The sequence below is a fragment of the Entelurus aequoreus genome, linkage group LG02 (genome assembly GCF_033978785.1).
Source record: "Entelurus aequoreus isolate RoL-2023_Sb linkage group LG02, RoL_Eaeq_v1.1, whole genome shotgun sequence".
NCBI classification, from domain to species: Eukaryota; Metazoa; Chordata; class Actinopteri; order Syngnathiformes; family Syngnathidae; genus Entelurus; species Entelurus aequoreus.
Genome location: NC_084732.1, coordinates 11,754,705 through 11,782,062, shown reverse-complemented (window position 1 = coordinate 11,782,062; position 27,358 = coordinate 11,754,705). Strand labels below are relative to the sequence as shown.

The 27,358-nt window shown below is 38.6% G+C and overlaps 3 protein-coding genes and 1 long non-coding RNA gene across 5 annotated transcripts in view; 3 read left to right on the top strand and 1 right to left on the bottom strand.

Moving 5' to 3' along the window:
• LOC133630102 (zinc finger protein 773-like) overlaps window positions 1-5,148 on the top strand; it is a 31,575-nt gene extending 26,427 nt beyond the window's left edge. The window contains exon 5 of the mRNA XM_062021409.1: window positions 5,030-5,148. The gene's annotated coding sequence lies outside the window, so the exon portion shown is untranslated. The remainder of the gene's footprint in view (window positions 1-5,029) is intronic.
• Window positions 5,041-5,775, top strand: LOC133630118 (gastrula zinc finger protein XlCGF49.1-like). Its single transcript, XM_062021449.1, has one exon. It carries the CDS (start codon window positions 5,041-5,043, stop codon window positions 5,773-5,775), a length of 735 nt encoding a protein of 244 aa, XP_061877433.1.
• Window positions 5,776-9,453: 3,678 nt separating this feature from the next.
• Window positions 9,454-18,777, top strand: LOC133630108 (zinc finger protein OZF-like). Its single transcript, XM_062021422.1, has 2 exons — window positions 9,454-9,724; window positions 17,715-18,777. The coding sequence occupies exons 1-2, from the start codon at window positions 9,541-9,543 to the stop codon at window positions 18,653-18,655; spliced, it is 1,125 nt and encodes a 374-aa protein (XP_061877406.1). The 5' UTR covers window positions 9,454-9,540; the 3' UTR covers window positions 18,656-18,777.
• Window positions 13,024-24,118, bottom strand: LOC133630121 (uncharacterized). Of its 2 annotated transcripts, none has more exons than XR_009821195.1 (3): window positions 23,893-24,118; window positions 22,277-22,380; window positions 13,024-13,171 (listed from the first exon to the last, which is right to left on the bottom strand). It is a non-coding gene; the product is annotated as an uncharacterized LOC133630121 (long non-coding RNA). The 2 variants fall into 2 exon arrangements; XR_009821194.1 differs by lacking the exon at window positions 13,024-13,171 and adding an exon at window positions 17,754-17,846.
• Window positions 24,119-27,358: the final 3,240 nt, after the last annotated feature.

Sequence of the window (27,358 nt, the reverse complement as noted above, 5' to 3'; positions counted from 1 at the left end):
TTGTTTATAATTATCACATCGTCCAATACAACATTGAAAATATTATTATTATCAGCTAGATGTGTTAAAGGGGTGTACATTACCACGAGTATGAATGGATTTTGTTCACTTTTAATCATAGAACGGTCCTACATGGCGGCGGATGTACGCATGCGCACTCTGCGCAATGGCGATGTGTGGACGTATCATATCATACTTCTTGTCACTTCAATCCGGTTTTTTTGGATAATAATAATAATTGTAATCATGAATAATTAATAATTATTCGATCCCGAATCGAGCTGCTTTGTCACAAACAAAAAAAAAAGCTACCAGTTTGTAGTTCGTGCGTGCGCATGCTCAGTTGAGTTGAGTGGCTCTCGTTTTGATAAAGCATCTCGATTGGTCAGAACACCGGAAGTACTTAGAACTGAGCAAAAACGCGGAAGTGATCAAACACGGCTAGTTTAGCTTGCTAGTTAGCTTAGCTTAGTTTATTAGCCGCTTACAAAGAGACAAAGCGGACGTGATTGTGTGAAAATGTGCAAAGTAGAAATGCTGAGAGTGTTGGTGAAGCAGCGACTAACTGCTGCTGTGGAAGAAATATTTGTAGTGTTAGAAAGAACGATAGCAGAATACGAGGAGGAACTTTCTAGAACAAAAGAGGAGAACGAGCGACAACGTCAACTACTGGACGCTCTCTTCAACAAACATCAACAAACAGGTTTGTTGACTTCTTTTTTGTCACTTCTCACGTCTTCACTTATTTCAGCTGCGACATTTCTCTGATGAACGATGAGAGTGGATTCCTAATTGCCACCTTACTGAAAATTGGCCACGTGACGTCCATCCATCCATTCATTTTCTACTGCTTGTCCCTTTCGGGGTCGCGGGGGGTGCTGGAGCCTATCTCAGCAACATTCGGGCAGAAGGCGGGGTACACCCTGGACAAGTCACCACCTCATCACAGGGCCAACACAGACAGACAACATTCACACACTAGGGACCATTTAGTGTTGCCAATCAACCTATCAGGTGCATGTCTTTGGAGGTGGGAGGGGCCTATCCCCAGGTGCATGTCTTTGGAGGTGGGAGGGGCCTATCCCCAGGTGCATGTCTTTGGAGGTGGGAGGGGCCTATCCACAGGTGCATGTCTTTGGAGGTGGGAGGGGCCTATCCCCAGGTGCATGTCTTTGGAGGTGGGAGGGGCCTATCCCCAGGTGCATGTCTTTGGAGGTGGGAGGGGCCTATCCATCCCCAGGTGCATGTCTTTGGAGGTGGGAGGGGCCTATCCCTAACATGCAAACTCCACACAGAAATATATATATACACACACATATATATATACATATACATATATATATATATATATATTTTTATATATATATATATATATATATATATATATATATATATATATATATATATATATGTATATGTATATATATATGTATATGTATATATATATATATATATATATATATATGTATATATATATATATATATATGTATATATATGTATATATATATATACACATATATGTATATGTATATATATATATGTGTGTGTGTATATATATATATATATATATGTATATGTATAGGTAATTAAAAAATACAGAGGCTATTTCATCCCTACAAGCCTGTTTTGCAGGTTTCCCTGCTTTTCAGGGGATTTCCTGAAGAGAATCCCCTGAAGAGTAAGGAAAACCAGCAAAACAGGCTTGTAGGGATGAACTAGCCTCTGTGTTTTTTTACTGACCTATCGTGTATATATATATACATATATATACAGTGTATGTATATATATATATATATATATATATATATATATATATATATATATATATATATATATATATATTTTAGGGCTGCAACTAACGATTAATTTGATAATCGATTAATCTGTCGATTGTTACTTCGATTAATCGATTAATAATCGGATAAAAGAGACAAACTACATTTCTATCCTTTCCGGTATTTTATTGGAAAAAAACAGCATACTGGCACCATACTTATTTTGATTATTGTTTCTCAGCTGTTTGTACATGTTGCAGTTTATAAATAAAGGTTTATTTTTTAAAAAAAAAACAATTTTTTTTTTTATTTTTTTTTAAAAAGCCTCTGCGCATGCGTATAGCATAGATCCAACGAATCGATGACTAAATTAATCGGCAACTATTTTTATAATCGATTTTAATCGATTTAATCGATTAGTTGTTGCAGCCCTAATATATATATATATATATATATATATATATATATATATATATATATATATATATATATATATATATATACATATATATATATACTGTAGTGTCTTCAAAGTGTGCATTTTTTAATATAAAATATGGGCTTTTGTCGAGGCTGGAACCAATTATTAATTATTTACAATGTTTCTTCTGGGAAAATCTGTTTCACTTTGTCAATGTTTCGGTTGGTGAACCATGTTCAAGAACCAATTAAGTTTGTGGATCGAAGTCACACTGTAGAAAGGAAAACATTTATATAAAACATCAATGATTAAAAATTGGCTAAAAACATCAAACGTGTAACAGGAAGTAGTTGAAATGTTGATGCTAATAACACAAAGAAAGCTTTTATATTTCACTAGTTTTGAAAGTGACACGTACCAAAATGGTTTCCGCACCATCTTCATTTTCATTATTTTAGTTTATTGGGTTTTAGACACACATCATTGACAGAAGTAGTCAAAACTACATCAAATGCTGCCCCCCCCCCAACAAGTAAAAAAAAGTGTATATATAATGATAATAATAATAATTAAATAAATAAATGTAATTTAAAATAAGAAAATAAAAAGAAACCACAGACAGATATTAACAAAACCAGACAGCTGTTTTCCTGAATGGCCTAGAGAGACTTAACCAACAAGTCCACAAAAGGCTCATCAACCACCCACTTTTCAATTGTATTTCTATTGTGGTTCATTTGGAGATCAGTCTCTCCTACGTATCTCAGAAAAAGCACCAGACAGTTCTTGAAACTTTGCAGAACAGCTTTTCAATTCCCTCTTTTACTTTGGAGTCTGCGATACGTCGGTGGAAAAGTTTGAGATGAGACGCCGCGTGAAGTCCCTCTTTTTTAGTTCCGGCCAACTTCTTCTGCCCCGAAGTGCTGTACATATTAAAAACAGCAAAGTGAACAAAACATAGAACAATAATCGAGTACAGAACATTGTCAGTATAAAACGCAGCTAAAAAAAAACAATCAATAAAATGGGCAAAACTAGATAAACACTTCTCATACACAACTAATTGTTGTGGCTCACAGGATAATATATAGTTGAAATAAAAGCAAAAGAAACAGTCAAAATGTCCTTTTGATACTAAAAACTAATAACTATTTGCTACCTGTTTATTATATATTGTTATATAAGCGCATGATGTATCGTATTGTTGACAATTAATTAGATTATGATAAGATCTGAGTGATGGGGGAGGGAATTATATAAGTTTGTACTTTTTCCTGCTCCTTCAAATCTAAACTGTGTTTTTTTTAATCATTCTTTCACTTTCAGTATTTGGCCCTTGGTGAAAGAACTTTGGTTTAAATGTTGGTTTTGATTATTCTTCTATTAATTGCCTAGCCCTAACTTAACTTCAGAATAAAAGCGAAAGGTATGAATTTTATTATTTAATTTTATTATTTAAAGGCCTACTGAAATGAATTTTTTTTATTTAAACGGGAATAGCAGATCCATTCTATGTGTCATACTTGATCATTTCGCGATATTGCCATATTTTTGCTGAAAGGATTTAGTAGAGAAAATCGACGATAAAGTTCGCAACTTTTGCTCGCTGATAAAAAAAAAGCCTTGCCTGTAGCGGAAGTAGCGTGACGTCACAGGAGCTAGTATTCCTCACAATTCCCCGTTGTTTACAATGGAGCGAGAGAGATTCGGACCGAGAAAGCGACGATTACCCCATTAATTTGAGCCAGGATGAAAGATTCGTAGATGAGGAACGTTACAGTGAAGGACTTGAGAGGCAGCGATGGACGTATCTTTCTTCGCTCTGACCGTAACTTAGGTACAAGCTGGCTCATTGGATTCCACACTCTCTCCTTTTTCTATTGTAGATCACGGATTTGTATTTTAAACCACCTGGGATACTATATCCTCTTGAAAATGAGAGTCCAGAACGCCAAATGGACTTTTAAAGTGACTTTTATCTCCACGACAATACATCGGCGACACACTTAGCTGCTGAGCTAACGTGATAGCATCGTTCTCAAATGCAGATAGAAACAAAATAAATAAACCCCTGACTGGAAGGATAGACAGAAGATCAACAATACTATTAAACCATGTACATGTAACTACACGGTTAAAAATTCTCAGCCTGGTAAGGCTTAACAATGCTGTTGCTAACGACGCTAAGGCTAATTTAGCAACTTAGCAACCGGACCTCACAGAACTATGATAAAACATTAGCGCTCCACCTACGCCAGCCAGCCTTCATCTTCCCATCAACAGCCGGACTTCATCCGTGGGTTTGGCGGCAAGCATCGGCTAGGCGTAGTAAGTAGTCCTTGTTGTGTTGCTGTAAGTATTGTACTTAGCTGCTAATACACCGATCGATCCCACCTACAACGTTCTTCTTTGCAGTCTCCATTGTTCATTAAACAAATTGCAAAAGATTCACCAACACAGATGTCCACAATACTGTGGAATTTTGTCGAAGAAAACAAGAGGTTTTTGTATCGGGTCCGATGGGGTCCAACCACTTCCGTGGATTTTGTGACGTCACGCGCATAAATCATATCCAGAGGAGTTTTTCAACCGGAAGTGTGGCGGGAATTTTAAAATGTCACTTTATAAGTTAACCCGGCCGTATTGGCATGTGTTGCAATGTTAAGATGTCATCATTGATATATAAACTATCAGACTGCGTAGTAGTGGCTTTCAGTAGGCCTTTAAATCAACTCACCAGTTGACAATTACTGAAAATTGCAAAACTGAAGTTCTTACACCAAATAATGCCTTAAAACTAATTGTTGAATGTTTTTTTTTTTTGTCCTGCAGTCTGTGATGAGATGGAGCAGGAGGAGGCGGAGCCCCCCTACGTTAAAGAAGAGATCGAGGAAGCTGATATCTCCAAGTTACCAGGGACTGGTGTCACTGTGAAGAGTGACGATGATGAGGTCAAAGGTGAAAGTGAGGAGCAGAGAGAGGTGGAGAAACCAGGCAGCAGCTCAACTCAACACATGACAACAGAAGGTGATGGTGGAGGATCCCAAGCAGACTTAGCTCCACTGTCAGATGGTGAGGACGCAACACCACCCTCTCCTGACACTGATGATGAACACTCTAAAGCCGATGCTGAAGTAAAACTCTTCCCGTGCTTGGTTTGTGGTGAAGCGTTTACTCAGAATGCAAGTTTGACATCACACAAAAAAACTCACACGGGGGAAAAACCTTTCGCTTGCTCAGTCTGTGGTAAAAAGTTCTCTGACAAGAGCAGCGTGAGGAAACACGCGCGGGTACACACCGGGGAGAAACCCTTTTCCTGCTCGGTCTGCAAAACGAGCTTCAGGTATCAGACGACTCTGATCCAACACATGCGGACGCACACGGGAGAGAAACCTTTTGCCTGCACGGTCTGCGGCAAGAGATTCTCCCAAAGGTCCACTCTGACAGAACACACGAGATCGCACACCGGAGAGAAACCGTTTTCATGTACGGTGTGCAACACCAGTTTTAGCTACCACTCGTCGTACATTCATCACATGAAAAGACACGCGAGTGAGAGTTTGCGTTGGGCCCCGTGATACGGTGTGTGGTGTGTCAAGTAGTTCATGTCACCGCAAACATATTCCTAGACCCTTCCTGATTACAACACAGATTTATTCAAATTTGTCAAATATTTCTGTTCAACAAAATGTGTCGTCTTGGCATTGAATAGATTGCAAATTGATGGTTCTCTAGTCTGAGAGGATGGAGCCGCATCCAGAGTATTTATACCCGGCCTAAGGAGACTTATTTTGTCGTTTCCTGTGTTTTGGTTTTATTTTTCTTATTTCCTTAATTCCACTTCCTGTAAGATGTAAGCACTGGTTTCTCACCTGCTCCTGGTTGGCAATCATGAGGCGCAACTCGCTCTGCCAATCAGGAGGGGTTTTAAGTTACTTTATCTTAAATGTGTCTTTGTCACTGTAAACTTTGTATAAATCAAATACTAAAGCATATTTGGGGGTGGGGGGGGGTGGGGGGGGGGGGTTAAGGAGATTTTAGAGAGCCTTTAGCCATTACTAAAATACTTTATGATTAGTTTCAAACAAGTTAAGTCAATATGTTAGCTAGTACAGGGGTGTCAAACTCCATTTCATTGAAGGCCACGTCGCAGTTATGGCTGCCACCAGGTGTGCCTATGCATTTTATTATTCAATATATTTAAACCAATCTGTATACAGGGATCGTACAGGTGCTTAAAAACCTTGCTTGGATTTGAATGTCGTGTTTTCAAGGCTAGAAAAATGCTTGAATTTTGGGTGAAGTGCTTGGAAATGTTCATCATATTTCTCAGCAGTCTGACTCAATAGGCTAATTAATTATAAAATGGAAAAAAAATAAAACAAGTTTCCTTAAAAACGAAAGCTACACGCTTGATCTGTTGGCTTTGCACGAGCCCTTACATTAGGTTGTTGTCATGGCTCTGTGTCGCCCCCAAGAGGACAGTGTTGCATCGGCCCATCATGTTGTCGTTTTAATGAACATTGGATGGAAATTATTAGTCCATTATTGGACTTGTTTGTACTGTGAAGGTCATGTAATGTATAATTTGTCACTGTGGAGGGGGGCCGTGGTCTGCGGGGAGCCAGCGGCAGGTGAGTAGATTGCCCAGCCGGGGCTTGTTATCTGATCACCTGTCGCCCTTACTAGCAGCAGCCGGAACGAGACACGGGGTGGGAGTTGCTGGTGAGCAGGGCACATGAGACCGGGAGACATTTTGCTGGAAAGCAAAACCATACTGCTGTATGAAAATAAAAGACTTGTTACCTCAGACTACCGGGCTCACGAGAGGATCTTTGTGTCAGAAGAACCCACAGGAGGGCAACCTCCACAGTAACCTTTTTCACAACTTAGAGCCGAGTTAATGTGAATGATTTTGTGGTTTTCACACAACATGGTTGTATGCACTTCTTGCTCTATTATTTACGTTGTCTACTTAACTTGTCTGGCTACCTCAGTGAAAGCAAAAGTTCCGACATCTACGAAGCAATTAGCTACCTGCCGCCACCTACTGATATGGAAGAGTATAACGTGGTAAGTCTGCCGATCTCACTCAACAACAACACATCATTACTGCTTTGCAAAAAATATTTTTAACCCAAATAGGTGAAATGAGATCATCTCCCACGGCACACCAGACTGTATCTTACGGCACAATAGTGTGCCGCGGCACAGTGGTTGAAAAACACTGCTCTAGACAACAGGGGCGTCACTAGCTTTTAAGGACGGGGGGGGCTTAGCCCCCCAGGAGATGCACAGGATGCGAGCGAACGTAGCGCACAAGCACAAAACTTCACAGACGGCTAACAAAGACTTAGAAATGAATCATTATTATTATTATTATTATTTCAGTCTGTTTTTTTTCAATGTGTGTTCAGTACAACAACAAACATGGTGACATTTTGTTTACAGCATCAACAAGAAACAATGACTTGCATGATCCTTCAAGATACACTGAAACACAATGAAAGTGGTGGCATTAGCTTCTATGTTATTACTTCACAACATAGAGGCTAATGCCATCACTTTAGCTCACAATACAATAATTGTTTGTTCCCAAATATTTTGAAGTTGCACAGATTACATTTTGGGCACATATGTGACTAAAATGGTTGTAAATTCAAGCCCTGGAAATATTACTTAATTACTTGAATTAAAGTAATACCTGGATCGGGATAATTTGGCTTGTATATAATATATTTATATATATATATATATATATTATGGCAAGCCGTTAAGGAAATTAAATATATATGGAAGTCTGAATAGAAATGAGAAACTTTTATATAAACTGTAAATAAGAAAAACTTAGAGTCCGTCTGCTGATGTGAAAAAGAGCCAAAGCTGTCAAAGAGCTGAGGGACCGTCTTCAAAGTGCAATGCTGAAACAAATAATGCAAACAATAAAATGTAACTTCCAGGGCTTGAGATCAACGTAGTCCCGTCGTCCCGGGGATGGTTAAAAAATTCACAGGACGAAATTAAATGCTCCCCGGGACGATGGCTTTTAACCATTTTTTTTCTTTTTCTTTTTATGTATTTATTCATTTTACATTTTATATTAAATGTCTTGGTTTTTCCACCCTCTGAAAATCCTATGAAATGTTTAACAAGCCATCCTATAATAATACAACAGCTATTAATGTAACAATACAATAAAACAAATATATTTAATGATGTTTTTTTCATTATTTTAACAATAGGCTAATGTATATTACTTTATATAGATTCTACAAGAAACACAAAACTTAAAAAGTAAATTATTTACAATGGCAGACACAAGGTTCTTGTTCTGCAGTGCTGTGTGCTAATGTGATTCGTACACCTGCAGGACCGCAAGCAAGGTCGCAGAGAAAATGCGGACTGGATTTTGAGTGATGTGGGCATTTTCTACATGAACAAGTGGAATGGAGTGGATAGCGACGCACTAAAGGGGCTGTCTACCTTACGCTATGAAGTGAGGGGAAACTGAGTGAATAATGACAGGTTATATGATTATTTATTTAAACTCATATTCGGGCCACTTTATAATGAATATGTCGACATTTGTAAAAAAATTTAAAAAAAACATTTTTTTTAATTTATTTTTTTAACACCAAATTATTTAGGGGGGCTTAAGAACATTTTAGGGGGGCTTGAGCCGCCCTAAAATAGGCCTAACAACATCAAGGCTAGACTACACAGACATTCAACAACGGCACATTAGCGGATTATAACTACTGCTTTGCAAAAAATATTTTTAACCCAATTAGGTGAAATGACATAAACTGCCACGGCACACCAGACAAATATCTCACGGTACACTAGTGTGCCGCGGCACAGTGGTTGAAAAACACTGCTTTAAGCGCTTATCTGGTCTCTCTGATTGGTCAAAACCTTTCACGTGACTACAGGCTGCCAAACTGTGAAACGGACACGACTCTGAAATAGCTTCTACACTGCTGCCATCTAGTGGATAAAATCTGCAACTACTTCTAAATGTACTATCCAGCAGTTATAAACGCCTAAGTAGTTTACGTGACATTATTCATTATAATGATCAAATCGTCCAATTCAGACTATTTTTAAAATGCATTTCGAACAACATTTATGTTGTGTTTATGACGTATATTTATGTTATCATTAAAAAAAAGTCTAAAATGGCGGCGGATGTACGCATGCGCACTTGGCGCGGCGTTGTTTTGCGGAAGCGAGCGTGCAGCGTCGTGGAATGTACTTAATTCTTATCATTTACATCACTTCTTATCATTTACATCACTTCTTATCATTTACATCCATATTTGAGCATTTGTGATTGTGTGAAAATGTGCAAAGTAGAAATGCTGAGAGTGTTGGTGAAGCAGCGACTAACTGCTGCTGTGGAAGAAATATTTGTAGTGTTGGAAAGAACGATAGCAGAATACGAGGAGGAACTTTCTAGAACAAAAGAGGAGAACGAGCGACAACGTCAACTACTGGACGCTCTTTTCAACAAACATCAACAAGCAGGTTTGTTTACTTCTTCACTCATCTCAGCTCATGTGACCTTTCTGTTCGGTTTACCACTTTATTTTGAAGTAAGCTAAACAAAAGTACTCTCTAGTAAGTTACACATCTCACACAAAAAGCCCCACAAATACAACATCTTAATCTGCAGGCACCAGACGTCGATACAACGTTGATTATGCGTACATGTTGCTAAATAGTTGTATTTGTAAATTGAGACAATTAACGTTGATGTCTAACGTTGGATCCACGTTGTTGGTCGGAAGTGACCAACATTTCAATGTCAAATCAACGTCACAACCTGACATTGAATAAACATCACCAAAAAGCATGTTTCAATGTTGTATTTGTGTTGTGAAATGTTGGTGGGGAAATGATCATAATTCAATGACAAATCAATGTCAGAATCTGACATTTATTAAAGGTAGTCAAAAAGCATGTTGTTTCAACGTTGTAGAATACTCAGGCCCGGCCCTAACCAATCTGGCGCCCTAGGCAAGATTTTAGGTGCCCCCCCCCCCCCCCCCCCCCCACATCGGCAGTGAAGTGTATATACTCACAAGAAACCGAATAGCTTTGTCTTTGACCTTTTTTTTTACTTAAAGAAAGCAAATTAACAATCAGAATAGTTAACAAGATAAAAAAAAAATATGGATAAATAAATGAATACAAAAAATAAAAAAATGAATATATGAAATAAAATATTTTTACATACATAAACACAAAATAAAACGTGTCAACAAGTTGCATAAAATAAATTAAAAGTACAATATAAATAAGGCACTGCACAAAACAAGATATCAAACCAGTATGACTTTAACAACTATATTACAAAAAAAGGGGATCCTACAGAGTTCTCTATTTGTGCTTTTTAATATTGCATTAACTAGAATGACTTACAAATTACTGTACACCAGGGAGTACTGTAATTACCTAACGTTACATTATTATTTTCCATAACAATTTAGCCCCCTCCACAATATTAACCCGACGTTAAAACAGAACTAGCTATTTATTGATTAGCAATTGCCGAATCATGTAACATTAGCTTAATGCTTAAAAGCCAGGTTACTATCACATTCTGTAACAGACAAATAATTTCATGTAGGCTAACGTTACCTACCTGCTACCTCTGTCTTTTTCTCGTTTCTCCTCTTCTTTTCTCTTTTTTGTTCCCTGGGCACCTGACAGTTTTGGCCGTTTTGACATCTTGTGTTGATTTTTTGATGTGGTGACGTCCAAAAAGAGTCATGATACGGGAAGGGAGGGGGCGCTCCCTTCCCGTATCATGACTCTTTTTGGCACCGTGCCGGGGGAGGGGGGGGCGTAATGTTGTAACAAATAATATTTCTATTAAATAGGCTTTACTTTGCATTTTAATTAATGTGGATTATTTTATGTATTTAGAAATAATAGTACCAACTTTTTTTTTTTTTTTTTTTTTTTTTTTCCCTCCAACATTTGTGGCACTGGTGTGGCGCCCCCTGATGGACGGCGTCCTTAGCATTTGCCTATACGGCCTATGCCACGGGCCGGCCCTGAGAATATTGGTTGGGAAATGACCACATTTCAACGTCACAACCTGACATTGATTAAACGTTGTCAAAAAGCATGTTGTTTTAACGTTGTGTTTGTGTTGTAGAATATTAGTTGGGAAATGGCCGAAATTCAACGGTCAAATCAACATCTAAACATAGTCATAAAGTATGTTGTTCGACGTTGTATTTGTGTTGTAGAATATTGGTTGGGAAATGACCAAAATTCAATGTTAAATGCCTACTGAAATGAAATGTTGTTATTTAAACGGGGATAGCAGATCCATTCTATGTGTCATACTTGATCATTTCGCGATGTTGCCATATTTCTGCTGAAAGGATTTAGTAGAGAACATCGACGATAAAGTTCGCAACTTTTGGTCGCTGATAAAAAAAAGCCTTGCCTGTACCGGAAGTAGCGTGACGTCACAGGTTGAAAGGCTCCTCACATTTCCCCGTTGTTTACACCAGCAGCGAGAGCGATTCGGACCGAGAAAGCGACGATTACCCCATTAATTTGAGCCAGGATGAAAGATTCGTGGATGAGGTACGTGAGAGTGAAGGACTAGAGTGCAGTGCAGGACGCACCTTTTTTCGCTCTGACCGTAACTTAGGTACAAGCGGAAGTTTCCCGGGAAATGTAAAATGTCACTTTATAAGTTAACCCGGCCGTATTGGCATGTGTTGCAATGTTAAGATGTCATCATTGATATATAAACTATCAGACTGCGTGGTCGCTAGTAGTGGCTTTCAGTAGGCCTTTAAATCAACGTCACAACCTGTAGAATATTGGTTGGGAAATGACCAAAATTCAACGGTCAAATAAACGTCAGATCACAACATTGATTAAACGTTGTCAAAAAGCATGTTGTTCCAACGTTAGGTTTGAGTTGCTCCACGTCAGGACCTCATTTCAATGTCTTGCGGCTGCTTGGCAAGTCAGCAAACAAACTCTAGTATTATTCAAAGAAAGAAAGAAACATGCTGTTTGTGTGCAAACCAACACTTTTATTGTCCTGCCCATCACTCACATAATCCTCTTCTTAATCATCAATACCAGTGGTCCCCAACCACCGGGTCGCGGCCCGGTACCGGTCCGCGGACCGATTGGTACCGGGCCCCGCACAAGAAATTAAAAAAAAAAAAAAAAAAAAAAATTTTTTTTTTTTTAAAATGAAATCAACATAAAAAACACAATATATACATTATATATCAATATAGATCAATACAGTCTGCAAGGGATACAGTCCGTAAGCACACATGATTGTATTTATTTATGTAAAAAAAAAAAAAAAAAAAAAATTATTTATTTATTTTTTTTAATTTTTTTTAATGAAATCAACATAAAAAACACAATATATACATTATATATCAATATAGATCAATACAGTCTGCAAGGATACAATCCGTAAGCACACATGATTGTATTTATTTATGTAAAAAAAAAAAAAAAAAAAAAAAAAAAACTTTTTTTATTTTATTTTTTTTAATACCCCCCCCCCCCCCCCCCCCCCCCCCTCCACCGGTCCGTGGGACAAATTTTCAAGCATTGACCGGTCCGCAGCTACAAAAAGGTTGGGGACCACTGATCAATACAACACATCATGCTGATACTTGACTATATTAAGTGTAGATATCATGTATCATTGTATTCATCCCATCATTATATCAATAAATACACCTTTATGATGTTTTGTTTCCTCCTCATTGTCGTACCTACAAAAATATATTTTTAAATTGATGTTCTTGCTTTGTTGGATTTCTGTTTGACTCCACTTGCCTCCATTTTGATTGGCCCGTGTAACTCGCTCGGTTCTGTCCTTGGACTCCAACCTCCAGCTGGAAGGCCGTCAACTCCATGTCCAGTACTAGTTGGCCAAGGTCCACATGGTCCAGACCTGGCCTCCGTTACATTCTAGAAACATTTTAATACCTCCAGTCGGTTTAGATCAGGCAAGGCACGTTTATTTTAGAGTTTGTTTCAAAATGCAAGGTTGGTAAAGTGTACAATTACGAGAAAGTGAATGAAATACTACAAAGGTAAAAAAAAAAAAAAATCAAATTTGCTTTCTTACTTGTCACACAAAGCTAAGATGTGGAAGTTTTTTGTTTTTTTTCCATGTGTTGGGGATGATTCTTCCACAAGTAGAATAGAATGTGCAGGGAGTCATTCTTTGGGCGCTCTCTTGTTGCTTGAGGAACAAAACACAATGAGTCCTCCCTGTTGCTATGGTAACGCCTGCTCGCTCACGCACACACACTGCGTACTCCCTGGTTCTCTGGTGAGAGGAAGTACCAAGTACGACATGGAGCGAAAGTCTCATTTTGATACTAAAAAGTAATAATTCTATGCTTGAGCAGCTGTAATTATGTACCAAATATTGTTATCTTAGGTATTTTTCCAAGTTTCAAAAAAAATTCCAGGAATTCCCGTTTTTCCAAACCCTTTTTTGTCCCTTTTTTTCTGGCGACTACTCCTTCCACGTTTTTCAACCCACTTCAACCGTTCCACCGTCAAAACATTCCTCTTAATCAGGACAAAAAACAAAGTTGTTTTTCGAACTGAAAAAATTCCCAGGTTTTCCAGAAATTCCAGGATATCCTTAATACTAGAGATGTCCGATAATATCGGTCTGCCGATATTATCGGCCGATAAATGCGTTAAAATGTAATATCGGAAATGATCGGTATCTGTTTTTTTTATTATCAGTATCGTTTTTTGTTTTTTTTTGGTTGTTTTTAAAAAAAAAAATTGATTAAATCCACATAAAAAACACAAGATACACTTACAATTAGTGCACCAACCCAAAAAACCTCCCTCCCCATTTACACTCATTCACACAAAAGGGTTGTTTCTTTCTGTTATTAATATTCTGCTTCCTACATTATATATCAATATATATCAATACAGTCTGCAAGGGATACAGTCCGTAAGCACACATGATTGTGCGTGCTGCTGCTCCACTAATAGTACTAACCTTTAACAGTTAATTTTACAAATTTTCATTCATTACTAGTTTCTATGTAACTGTTTTTATATTGTTTTACTTTCTTTTTTATTCAAGAAAATGTTTTTAATTTATTTATCTTATTTTATTTGATTATTTTTTTAAAAAGTACCTTATCTTCACCATACCTGGTTGTCCAAATTAGGCATAATAATTAGGGATGTCCGATAATGGCTTTTTGCCAATATCCGATATGCCGATATTGTCCAACTCTTTAATTACCGATACCGATATCAACCGATACCGATATCAACCGATATATGCAGTCGTGGAATTAACACATTATTATGCCTAATTTGGACAACCAGGTATGGTGAAGATAAGGTACTTTTAAAAAATAAAAAATAAAATAAAATAAGATAAATAAATTAAAAACATTTTCTTGAATAAAAAAGAAAGTAAAACAATATAAAAACAGTTACATAGAAACTAGTAATTAATGAAAATGAGTAAAATGAAGTGTTAAAGGTTAGTACTATTAGTGGAGCAGCAGCACGCACAATCATGTGTGCTTACGGACTGTATCCCTTGCAGACTGTATTGATATATATTGATATATAATGTAGGAAGCAGAATATTAATAACAGAAAGAAACAACCCTTTTGTGTGAATGAGTGTAAATGGGGGAGGGAGGTTTTTTGGCTTGGTGCACTAATTGTAAGTGTATCTTGTATTTTTTATGTGGATTTAATAAAAATTAAAAAAAAATTAAAAAATAAAAAAAACGATACTGACAATAAAAAACCAATACCGATCATTTCCGATATTACATTTTAACGCATTTATCGGCCGATAATATCGGCAGACCGATATTATCGGACATCTCTATTAATAATGTGTTAATTCCACGACTGTATATATCGGTTGGTATCGGTATCGGTTGATATCGGTATCGGTAATTAAAGAGTTGGACAATATCGGCATATCGGATATCGGCAAAAAGCCATTATCGGACATCCCTACTCAATACCATTTTTCAATTAAAAATGTTACTACTTCAACATTTCTCGACCGATTTGAAAAATTTCCCACACCAACCATTCCAACTCATTCCCGCTTTTCCCGAAATGCCCAGTTATTTTTTTAAAATTCCCATTCCAATCAATGGGACATTCGTCAAAGTTCCACTCTTCCCACATTTTTCACCTGATTCAAACGGTTCAGCCTGTTTGGGAATTGTGTGCTCTACTTCAACAATTCTAAAAAAAAAAATCCAGGATTTCAGTTCAACTTCAGCATTGGAGCATTCACACGCAATTCCTTCAGGAATTGCCTCATCTAGTTCTAGACCAGACCTGGGCAGTCTGCGGCCCGCGGGCCACATCCGGCCCTTTGTGCGTCCCTGTCCGGCCCGCGTGAGGCCAATTATAAATGACAAAATACATTTAAAAAAGTATCTATGTCGAGTGTGCAATACAACGGTGCTGCTTTTGTTTTGAAAATCGTTATTTGTATTACTTCCGTGTGGACGTATGCGCGTGTGTGATTGTGAACAGCTGCAATCACTAATTACAAAATAAAGTTGAAAAAACATCTATGTCGTGCGCGCAATACAACTGTACTGCTTTTATTTTGAAAAGTGTTATTTATGGGCGTGTGTCCGTGTGTAACCTGCGAGTGAAGGTGCACATGCAGCGACAAGTGATGCACGGTTTACACCCGAGACGCTAAAAAGAGAAAAGTTGATGAGGAATGGCGTGTTTCCAACAAGACATGGACTGCCAAGCAACGTTCCCTCTAAGGTGCGCGCCTGCGCAATTGCGCACTGCTCAAGCGTCCTCTGCGCACAGCAAATATATGCCGCGCACCAAATCAAATCCCATCTGAATTCTAAACAAAATAAACATATTTATTCTGTGTAATTTTGCAATGCAACTTTGAGTGACAGTGACAACAAGCGGCCCTAACGGTGTTCGTCAACACCGTTTAATTGAACACCGTTCAATTATTGTAACGTCTATCGAGATGCTTCGAGGACAGGAATTATATCCATCACTTTATTGAGCAAAACTGTTTATATTCGGCCATAACCACACCAAAAACATGAGTTTTCACACTTCTATCTGGAAAAACTTGTCATTTTCTGCCGTACAAACCAGGCCAAAAGCAACTTGTCATCTGTCACCAACACGCATAGCACTAAACCACTGGTGCGTTTATGGCCACACAAAAAGTGGGACAACTCAAACACCACACAAAGTTACACTATGACTCCTCAGTCATACGTGTGCTTATTTTACTGTCATTTATTATTAATGTTAATTTATTTATATTAGTCATGGAATGCTGTTACACACACTATGTTGAAGTATTACTATTATTATTAATTATTATTATTATTATTATTTATCTTACGGTATATATCAAAAATAATATTGAGCAAAATTTAATTGAAATATTGTCGATGTGGCCCTCCAGCAGTGCTCGGGTTGCTCATGCGGCCCCCGGTAAAAAATAATTGCCCACCCCTGTTCTAGAGGATGATATTGTATTGGAGAGGCTACACTTGTTTATAATGTGTAAATGAATTATTGTAATGGTAAAAAAGTTCTATCTTTAATATCTTTACAATGTGTGTTTTTACCATGTGTCATGGCCCCCCTGATGCTTTCACTTTCACTATGCTGCCCTTGGGGGAAGAACTTTGGACAACCCCTGGTCTAATTGTTTTGATTATTTTTCCCCGTTTTGCTCAGCCCTAACTTGACTTCAGAATAAAAGCGCAAGATTATTTTCGTATGAGTTTTTTATTGACCCTCTCCTTGACTATCACTGAACTTACCTGTTCTTGCAAAGCTTAAGTTCTTACACCTGCACTTCTGCCACCGCCAAAAATGCCCAGAACTAATTGTCAGGTTCAAACACTGATGACATCTATTAAACAAGACAAGAGGCAAAGAATTCAACAGAGACAGAATTCAATTTGGACTCAATTGAGGAGACACGCCTGGACACACTGTACTCTCAGTATCTCAGCACGCTCTGCCAAAAGATTGCATGCCTCCTTCTTTTATTTTGGATCCTCGCCGACCACCTGGTCACCGCTGTGTCCAAAGGACAAAGGTCGCAAAAAAGTTCACAGAAAAGGTCGTAAACAATTCACAGAAAGGGTCAGTTAAAAAAGAGTTCCATAAAATATTTCAAAAAGAGTTCGTAAAATACTTCAAAAAGAGGTCCATAAAATAGTTCAAAAAGAGTTCGTCTGGAAATTGGGCAGATCCTGCCATCTGTCCGCTTTGAAGTCCTTGGGTTAGAACAATATCTTTCTGTTGATTACCATACATGAGAGAAAACAGAAAACCCTTCATGTGGCTTTCCCCCTTACTCTTGGTAGGCCTCAAAGACAGCCCCTGTCCTTTTGCCTGGAACTCATTTCAACACAAAGTTTTTTGTGATAACTAACAAACAATTATTCTAACACTAATTGTTGAATGTTTTTGTGTCCTGCAGTCGGTGGGGAACATCCCCCTCCAGATCAACAATATTGGACCACCAAGATGGAGCAGGAGGAGGCAGAGCCCCCCTGCATTAAAGACGAGGACGAGGAAGCTGATATCTCCAAGTTCCCAGTGATTGGTGTCACTGTGAAGAGTGACGATGATGAGGTCAAAGGTGAAAGTGAGGAGCAGAGAGAGGTGGAGAGACCAAACATCTGCTCAACTCAACACATGACAACAGAAGTTGATGGAGGATCCCAAGCTGACTTCGCTCCACTGTCAGATAGTGAGGATACAACATCACCCTCTCCTGACACTGATGATGAACACTCTAAAGCTGATACTGGAGTAAATCCCTTCCCGTGCTTGGTTTGTGGGAAAGCGTTTACTCGAAATGCACATTTGATATCACACAAAAGAACGCACACAGGGGAAAAACCTTTCAGTTGCTCAGTGTGCGGTAAAAAGTTCTCTGAAAAGGGCAGCCTGAAGACACACACCAGAACGCACACCGGGGAGAAACCGTTCTCCTGCTCGGTCTGCAAAACAAGTTTCAGCGACCATTCGGCGTTGGCGAGGCACAGGAGAATACACACCGGGCAGAAACCCTTTTCCTGCGCCATTTGCAACACAAACTTCCGCCAGCGGACAGCTTTGGTGATCCACACGAGACGGCACACCGGGGAGAAACCGTTCGCTTGCTCGGTCTGCCAAACACGTTTCAGGGTTCAGACGTCCTTGATTCAGCACATGAGGACGCACACCGGAGAGAAACCTTTTGTCTGCACAGTCTGCGGCAAAAGATTCTCCCAAAAGTCAACGCTGACTGAGCACGCCAGATTGCACACCGGAGAGAAACCTTTCTCCTGCTCAGTGTGCGACATGAGTTTCAGTTACCACTCGTCGTTCATTAAACACAGGAAAAAACACACGCGGGAGAGTTTGGCTGTGTGATATTTCAACGTAAACAATCTCCCAGGAAATAGACGAGGGCTGCAACTAACAACTAATTTGATAATCGATTAATCTGTCGATTATTACTTCGATTAATCGATTAAAGGCCTACTGAAATGATTTTTTTTTTACTTAAACGGGGATAGCAGATCCATTCTATGTGTCATACTTGATCATTTTGCGATATTGCCATATTTTTGCTGAAAGGATTTAGTAGAGAACATCGACGATAAAGTTCGCAACTTTTGCTCGCTGATAAAAAAAAAGCCTTGCCTGTAGCGGAAGTAGCGTGACATTGTCAGTTGTTCACTCCCTCATATTTTCCTATTGTTTTCAACGCAGCTAGAGCTATTCGGACCATTACCCCATTAATTTGAGCGAGGATGAAAGATTTGTGGATGAGGAACGTTAGAGTGACGGACTAGAATGCAGTGAAATACATGTTTTTTTTCGCTCTGACCGTAACTTAGGTACAAGCTGGCTCATTGGATTCCACACTCTCTCCTTTTTCTATTGTGGATCACGGATTTGTATTTCAAACCACCTGGGATACTATATCCTCTTGAAAATGAGAGTCGAGAACGCGAAATGGACATTCAGTGCCTTTTATCTCCACGACAATACATCGACGAAGCTCATGCTAATTAGCATGAGCTAACGTGATAGCATCTGTCTCAAATGCAGACAAAAACAAAATAAATAAACCCCTGACTGGAAGGATAGACAGAAGATCAACAATACTATTAAACCACGTACATGTAACTACACGGTTAATAGATCTCAGCCTGGCAAAGCTTAACAATGCTGTTGCTAACGACGCTAAGGCTGACTTAGCAACTTAGCAACGGGACCTCACAGAGTTATGATAAAAACATTAGCGCTCCACCTACGCCAGCCAGCCATCATCTGCCCAGCTCATCAACACCCGTGCTCACCTGCGTTCCGGCGATCGGCAGAAGGACGAAGGACTTCACCCGATTATCCGTGCGGTGGCCGGTTAGCATCGGCTAGCGCGTCTGCTATCCAAGTGAGTAATCCTGGTTGTGTTGCTACAGCCAGCCGCTAATACACCGATCCCACCTACAACGTTCTTCTTTGCAGCCTCCATTGTTCATTAAACAAATTGCAGAAGATTCACCAACACAGATGTCCACAATACTGTGGAATTATGAAATGAAAACAGAGCTTTTTTGTATTGTATTCAATGGGGAAGACATACCTCTGTTCCCCGGGCTACGTCACGCGCATACGTCATCCTCCGGAGGCTTTTTCAACCGGAAGTGTGGCGGGAAATTTAAAATGTCACTTTATAAGTTAACCAGGCCGTATTGGCATGTGTTGCAATTAGAGATGTCCGATAATATCGGTCTGCCGATATTATCGGCCGATAAATGCGTTAAAATGTAATATCGGAAATTATCGGTATCGTTTTTTTAATTATCAGTATCGTTTTTTTTTTGTTTTTTTGTTTTTTTTGTTTTTTTTATCAAATCCACATAAAAAACACAAGATACACTTACAATTAGTGCACCAACCCAAAAAACCTCCCTCCCCCCATTTACACTCATTCACACAAAAGGGTTGTTTCTTTCTGTTATTAATATTCTGCTTCCTACATTATATATCAATATATATCAATACAGTCTGCAAGGGATACAGTCCGTAAGCACACATGATTGTGCGTGCTGCTGCTCCACTAATAATACTAACCTTTAACACTTCATTTTACAAATTTTCATTCATTACTAGTTTCTATGTAACTGTTTTTATATTGTTTTACTTTCTTTTTTATTCAAAAAAATGTTTTTAATTTATTTATCTTATTTTATTTGATTCATTTTTTTAAAAAGTACCTTATCTTCACCATGCCTGGTTGTCCAAATTAGGCATAATAATGTGTTAATTCCACGACTGTATATATCGGTTGATATCGGTATCGGTTGATATCGGTATCGGTAATTAAAGAGTTGGACAATATCGGCATATCGGATATCGGCAAAAAGCCATTATCGGACATCCCTAGTTGCAATGTTAAGATTTCATCATTGATATATAAACTATCAGACTGCGTGGTCGCTAGTAGTGGCTTTCAGTAGGCCTTTAATAGTCGGATAAAAGAGACGAACTACATTTCTATCCTTTCCAGTATTTTATTGAGGAAAAAAAACAGCAAACTGGCACCATGTTCTTTCAACTTGTCAAATAAACCAAGGAAAATGTTCCAAAAATGTCTTATTTTTTATAAAGTGCACCATTGTCATGCACAATAGCAATCATTTTGCTTGGGGGAATTTCAAAGCCGGCTACTACTTATTGCAACCAATGTTGGATACTGAATGTCTTTCCTCGAGTGCAGACCTTCCTTTGTACCAAGTGGACCCCGACTTAAACAAGTTGAACAACTTATTGGGGTGTTACCATTTAGTGGTCAATTGTACGGAATATGTACTTCACTGTGCAATCTACTAATAAAAGTCTAATAAAAGCTAATGCTGGCTTGTTTCTTTCTGAAATGAGAGAAACCATATAATGAACGTACATAGTAGCATCATTTACATGTAACTTAATACCATGCCTAGTTGATTGAATTCATCATTTCTGACTTAAAAGGCAAATACGCCAAATAGGGATGTCCGATAATGGCTTTTTGCCGATATCCGATATGCCGATATTGTCCAACTCTTTAATTACCAATACCGATATCAACCGATATATACAGTCGTGGAATTAACACATTATTATGCCTAATTTGGACAACCAGGTATGGTGAAGATAAGGTCCTTTTAAAAAAAAAAAAATAGGATAAATAAATTAAAAACATTTTCTTGAATAAAAAAGAAAGTAAAACAATATAAAAACAGTTACATAGAAATTAGTAATGAATGAAAATGAGTAAAATTAACTGTTAAAGGTTAGTACTATTAGTGGAGCAGCAGCACGCACAATCATGTGTGCTTACGGACTGTATCCCTTGCAGACTGTATTGATATATATTGATATATAGTGTAGGAAGCAGTATATTAATAACAGAAAGAAACAACCCTTTTGTGTGAATGGGGGAGGGAGGTTTTTTGGGTTGGTGCACTAATTGTAAGTGTATCTTGTGTTTTTTATGTGGATTTAAAAAAAACAAAAACAAAAAAAAAACGATACTGATAATTAAAAAAAACGATACCGATAATGTCCGATATTACATTTTAACGCCAACACATTTTTTAACAAAAATCTAAATGAAATAAGTGGACATTGGGGATGCAGCATACAGCAATAATAACACATAAATGTAACTCATCAGATCACAACTGGATCAGATATTGTACACGTTTCTGTTGTGAATAATAAAGGATTCATTTTAGGCTGCCTCTGAATAATAGCATGAAATATTCCAGCACCTTCATAACGTTTAGTTATACTAAAGCGTCACTCAAGTCTAAATATATTTATATCGGGCCCGGCTACATTGATCCATTATGAAACCAACCTGAGATATTTCTGTCTGCTACGTTTATTTCCAAATTGGTAACCGTGCGTTTTCTCTCTCAAAACGGAGTCAAATGTGCCGGAGACAACATTATCAGCCCCGCGTTGCAACAAAGTGTTAGATTCCCGTGATTGACTTACAAGTTCTTCCTGCCAGTCAAACTCCAGCACTCCGTTCAACGGGTCCTGTCCTCTTGGCGCAGACGGGGTCACCGGGCTGCTCCACCGACGTAGGCGCTACTCAGCTGGATGGCGAGGCAAGTTGAAAAAAATAAAAATATTTTTTTAAATTAATTTTTTTTTTTTTAATCTGTCCTTTTTAATCCATTTTCTACCGCTTGTTACTCTCTGTGTCTCCTCCCGGCTCAGGCAAATCATATTGTCTAAAATGTTATTTTCCCATCGATAACGTGACATCATTGGCAAGTGCGCGCTCTTTTTAGTCAATTAGTGCGCGAGGAATATATAAATATATATAAATATATATATATATATATATATATATATATATATATATATATATATATACACTAGCGTTCAAAAGTTTGGGGTCACATGTAAATGTGGTTATTTTAGAAGGAAAAACACTGTACTTTTCAATGAAGATAACTTTAAACTAGTCTTAACTTTACAGAAATACACTCTATACATTGCTAATGTGCTAAATGACTATTCTAGCTGCAAATGTCTGCTTTTTGGTGCAATATCTACATAGGTGTATAGAGGCCCATTTCCAGCAACTATCACTCCAGTGTTCTAATGGTACAATGTGTTTGCTCATTGGCTCAGAAGGCTAATTGATGATTAGAAAACCCTTGTGCAATCATGTTCACACATCTGAAAACACTTTAGCTCGTTACAGAAGCTACAAAACTGACCTTCCTTTGAGCAGATTGAGTTTCTGGAGCATCACATTTGTGGGCTCAATTAAACGCTCAAAATGGCCAGAAAAAGAGAACTTTCATCTGAAACGCGACAGTCTATTCTTGTTCTTAGAAATGAAGGCTATTCCACTAAATGGTTTGGGTGACCCCAAACTTTTGAACGGTAGTGTATATATATATATATATACGTTAGGTCAGGAAAAAACACAGAGGCTATGTCATCCCTACAGGCCTGTTTCGTAGGTTTCCCTGCTCGTCAGGGGATTTTATACATATAATCAATTGTTTCCCTGAAACAAACCTTGACTAATATATATATATATATATATATATATATATATATATATATGTATATATATACATATAAATATAAATGTTTTAACCCAATGCGGCCCCCCGAGTCAAAAGTTTGGGGGCCCCTGGCCTAAATGATCTTGTTTCTTGTCAACATTTCTCCCAGATAAATACATTCCTGCATGTCTTTGTGGATCATGCAACGCATAAAATAACAGCTCGCTTTATTTTCACCAATTTGAGTGTTCTAAAAGCTTCTTACTGTGGCCTTTAGTGGTTTTGTTGTGATGAAGTGTACTGCTCCATGCTTCTTTTCCCTTATTTCTGTATTTGGTTCCTTTCCTGCGCTCTTATTTTTGTTTCACTTCCTGTTTGCCTTCGCCACTCTTCTGGCCTGAGCACTGGTCTGCCTCACCTGTCCCTGATTGGCTATCTTGGCTCACCTGTTCCAGATTGTCAATCAGGCTCCTTTATATTGCTCCGTCTTTGTTTCCGTTGCTCCGCGTCTTCTAGTGTTTCCTGGACACTTCCCAGGCGCAAGAATCATACTTTATTTTTGGACATTAAAGTCATGCTTACCTGTTCAACGCCTGTTGTCTCTGCATCTGGGGGTTCAAGGCCAACAGAACCTCACATCCATCCATCTGGTTTCTTTCACTTATCCAAGTCAGGATGGCAAAGGCAGCAATTCTAGTCGCGAAGCCCAGATTTTCCGGTCTTTGGACACGTTTTTCACTTTCACCAATGGCACACAGAGGCGTTCCTGGGCCTGTTGCGGGATGTAGGTCCGCCTCAGGGCTTCCTGCTGGCTGGGCGTGTCCACAACTCACTCTGTGGTGTCCTTTTTCTGGAAAAGCTCGTGTTGAGGAACCATCTGGAGAGAGAGCACCCCAGACTTTCTAAGGCATGACCTTCTCTCCAGCTCCTGTGTGTACTTCCTCTAGTCCAGTGTTTTTCAACCACTGTGCCGCGGCACACTAGTATGCCGTGAGATACAGTCTGGTGTGCCGTGGGAGATTATCTAATTTCACCTATTTGGGTTAAAAATATTTTTTGCAAAGCAGTAATTATAGTCTGCAAATGATGTGTTGTTGTTGTTGAGTGTCGGTGCTGTCTAGAGCTCGGCAGAGTAACCGTGTAATACTCTTCCATATCAGTAGGTGGCAGCCGGTAGCTAAATGCTTTGTAGATGTGGGAAACAGCGGGAGGCAGTGTGCAGGTAAAAAGGTGTCTAATGCTTAAACCAAAAATAAACAAAAGGTGAGTGCCCCTAAGAAAATGCATTGAAGCTTAGGGAAGGCTATGCAGAACTAAACTAAAACTGAACTGGCTACAAAGTAAACAAAAACAGAATGCTGGACTACAGCAAAGACTTACTGTGGAGCAAAGACGGCATCCACAAAGTACATCCCAACATGACATGACAATCAACAATGTCCCCACATAGCAGGATAAAAACAAGTGAAATATAAAAACAAGTGAAATATTCTTGGTTGCTAAAACAAAGTTGTTCTGCCTCAGTTATTAAAGGCCTACTGAAATGAATTTTTTTTATTTAAACGGGGATAGCAGATCTATTCTATGTGTCATACTTGATCATTTCGCGATATTGCCATATTTTTGCTGAAAGGATTTAGTATAGAACAACGACGATAAAGATTGCAACTTTTGGTATCTGATAAAAAAAAGGCTTGCACCTACCGGAAGTAGCGTGACGTAGTCAGTTGAACATATACGCAAAGTTCCCTATTGTTTACAATGATGGCCGCATGAAGTGAGAGAGATTCGGACCGAGAAAGCGACAATTTCCCCATTAATTTGAGCGAGGATGAAAGATTTGTGGATGAGTAAAGTGCAAGTGAAGGACTAGTGGGGAGTTGAAGCTATTCAGATAGGGAAGATGCTGTGAGAGCCGGGGGTGACCTGATATTCAGCTGGGAATGACTACAACAGTAAATAAACACAAGACATATATATACTCTATTAGCCACAACACAACCTTATATTTAATATGCCACAAATTAATCCTGCATAAAAACACCTGCGTGTTTGTTATGCTAGCTCCTAGCTCCTCTGCTAGCTCCTAGCTCCATAGAACACGCCAATACAATTCAAACACCTGATCAACACACACAATCACTCAGCCCAAAAGACCGTTTACCTAACCCAAGGTTCATAAAGCTTATATATTTTTAAAAAGTTACGTACGTGACGCGCACATACGGTCAAGTTATCGAATGTTTAGCAGCCAAGGCTGCATACTCACGGTACCTGATATTCAGCTGGGAATGACTACAACAGTAAATAAACACAAGACATATATATACTCTATTAGCCACAACACAACCAGGCTTATATTTAATATGCCACAAATTAATCCTGCATAATAACACCTGCGTGTTTGTTATGCTAGCTCCTAGCTCCTCTGCTAGCTCCTAGCTCCATAGAACACGCCAATACAATTCAAACACCCGATCAACACACACAATCACTCAGCCCAAAAGACCGTTCACCTAACCCAAGGTTCATAAAGCTTATATATTTTTAAAAAGTTACGTACGTGACGCGCACTTACGGTACGGTACGTGTTATGCTAGCTCCTAGCTCCTCTGCTAGCTCCTAGCTCCATAGAACACGCCAATACAATTCAAACACATGATCAACACACACAATCACTCAGCCCAAAAGACCGTTCACCTAACCCAAGGTTCATAAAGCTTATATATTTTAAAAAAGTTACGTACATACGCAAAAAAAAGCCAAAGCTGCATACTCACAGTAGCACGTCTGCGTCTTTGTCATCCAAATCAAAGTAATCCTGGTAAGAGTCTGTGTTGTCCCAGTTCTCTACAGGCGTCTGTGTATCCAAATCAAAAGTCCTCCTGGTTAGAGTCTCTGTTATCCGAGTTCTTCCATCTTGACTGCATCTTTCGGGAATGTAAACAAAGAAGCGCCGGCTGTGTACTGTTGTGGCTGACTACGTTCGAAAAATACGTCCATTTCGCACCGACAACTTTCTTCTTTGCTTGCTTGGCTTCCTTCTCCATAATGCAATGAACATGATTGAAACAGATTCACGAACACAGATGTCCAGAATACTGTGGAATTATGAAATGAAAACAGAGCTTTTTCGTACCGGCTTCAATGTGGAAGGCATACCCGTGTTCGTCGGGCTACGTCACGCGCATACGTCATCCTCAGAGGCGTTTCGAACCGGAAGTTTAGCGGCAAATTTAAAATGTCACTTTATAAGTTAACCCGGCCGTATTGGCATGTGTTATAATGTTAAGATTTCATCATTGATATATAAACTATCAGACTGCGTGGTCGGTAGTAGTGGGTTTCAGTAGGCCTTTAAGATTACTTTATTTAGTGTGTGTTTATTTCCAAGTCATTTCAGTCGGTTCTGTTAAGTGAGCTGTACCTTTAAGAAACACGCAGATAGGTCACGTGTTTAGACTCCGGAAAGATTTCAGACAGGTGCGCACAATTCCGCTTCACTCCTCGTGTTTCTCAGCAAACAACTATCACATCTTATGATGTTCGTGACATCGTTGGTATGTACTCATATTTAATGTTTATAGTACACAATGAGTCATATTTAGCTGTGAAATGTGTGTGTTTTATGATGTTAGACGATCTCTGATTGCATTACCTGTTCAGGTCGGCTAACTTTCATTTGTTGTCATCTGCCGCCATCTAGTGGACGTTTGTTGTACTGTTACTTAGACAATTTAAGCAGTAGAAAGCTCACATGTCACTGATATTATTAATCATAACGACACATACAGTGGTGTGTGACAAAGTTAAACTTAGATTTAATTCAAATAGAATACTTGATAATCTTTAGTCTGTGATATGACATTATTAAGTTCATTTAATTCATGCATTTACATTTACAATGTATGTGTCTTACAGTTTTACCCTTTCAACTGTCAATAAACCTGGCCACCAAAATAGGAGCGCAAGACAAGAAGTAAAACACTACACACAGGAAAACAGCAATAAGTCCAAATAAGTCAGGGTGTGATGTGACAGGTGGTGA

What these genes read in the sequence shown, in the direction of transcription:
- LOC133630108 (XM_062021422.1), top strand. Translation starts at nt 9,541, where the DNA reads ATGTGCAAAGTAGAAATGCTGAGAGTGTTGGTGAAGCAGCGACTAACT. An exon ending in CAACAAACATCAACAAGCAG is followed by an intron (nt 9,725 to 17,714) that starts GTTTGTTTACTT and finishes TGTGTCCTGCAG; the next exon opens with TCGGTGGGGAACATCCCCCT.
- LOC133630118 (XM_062021449.1), top strand. Translation starts at nt 5,041, where the DNA reads ATGGAGCAGGAGGAGGCGGAGCCCCCCTACGTTAAAGAAGAGATCGAG.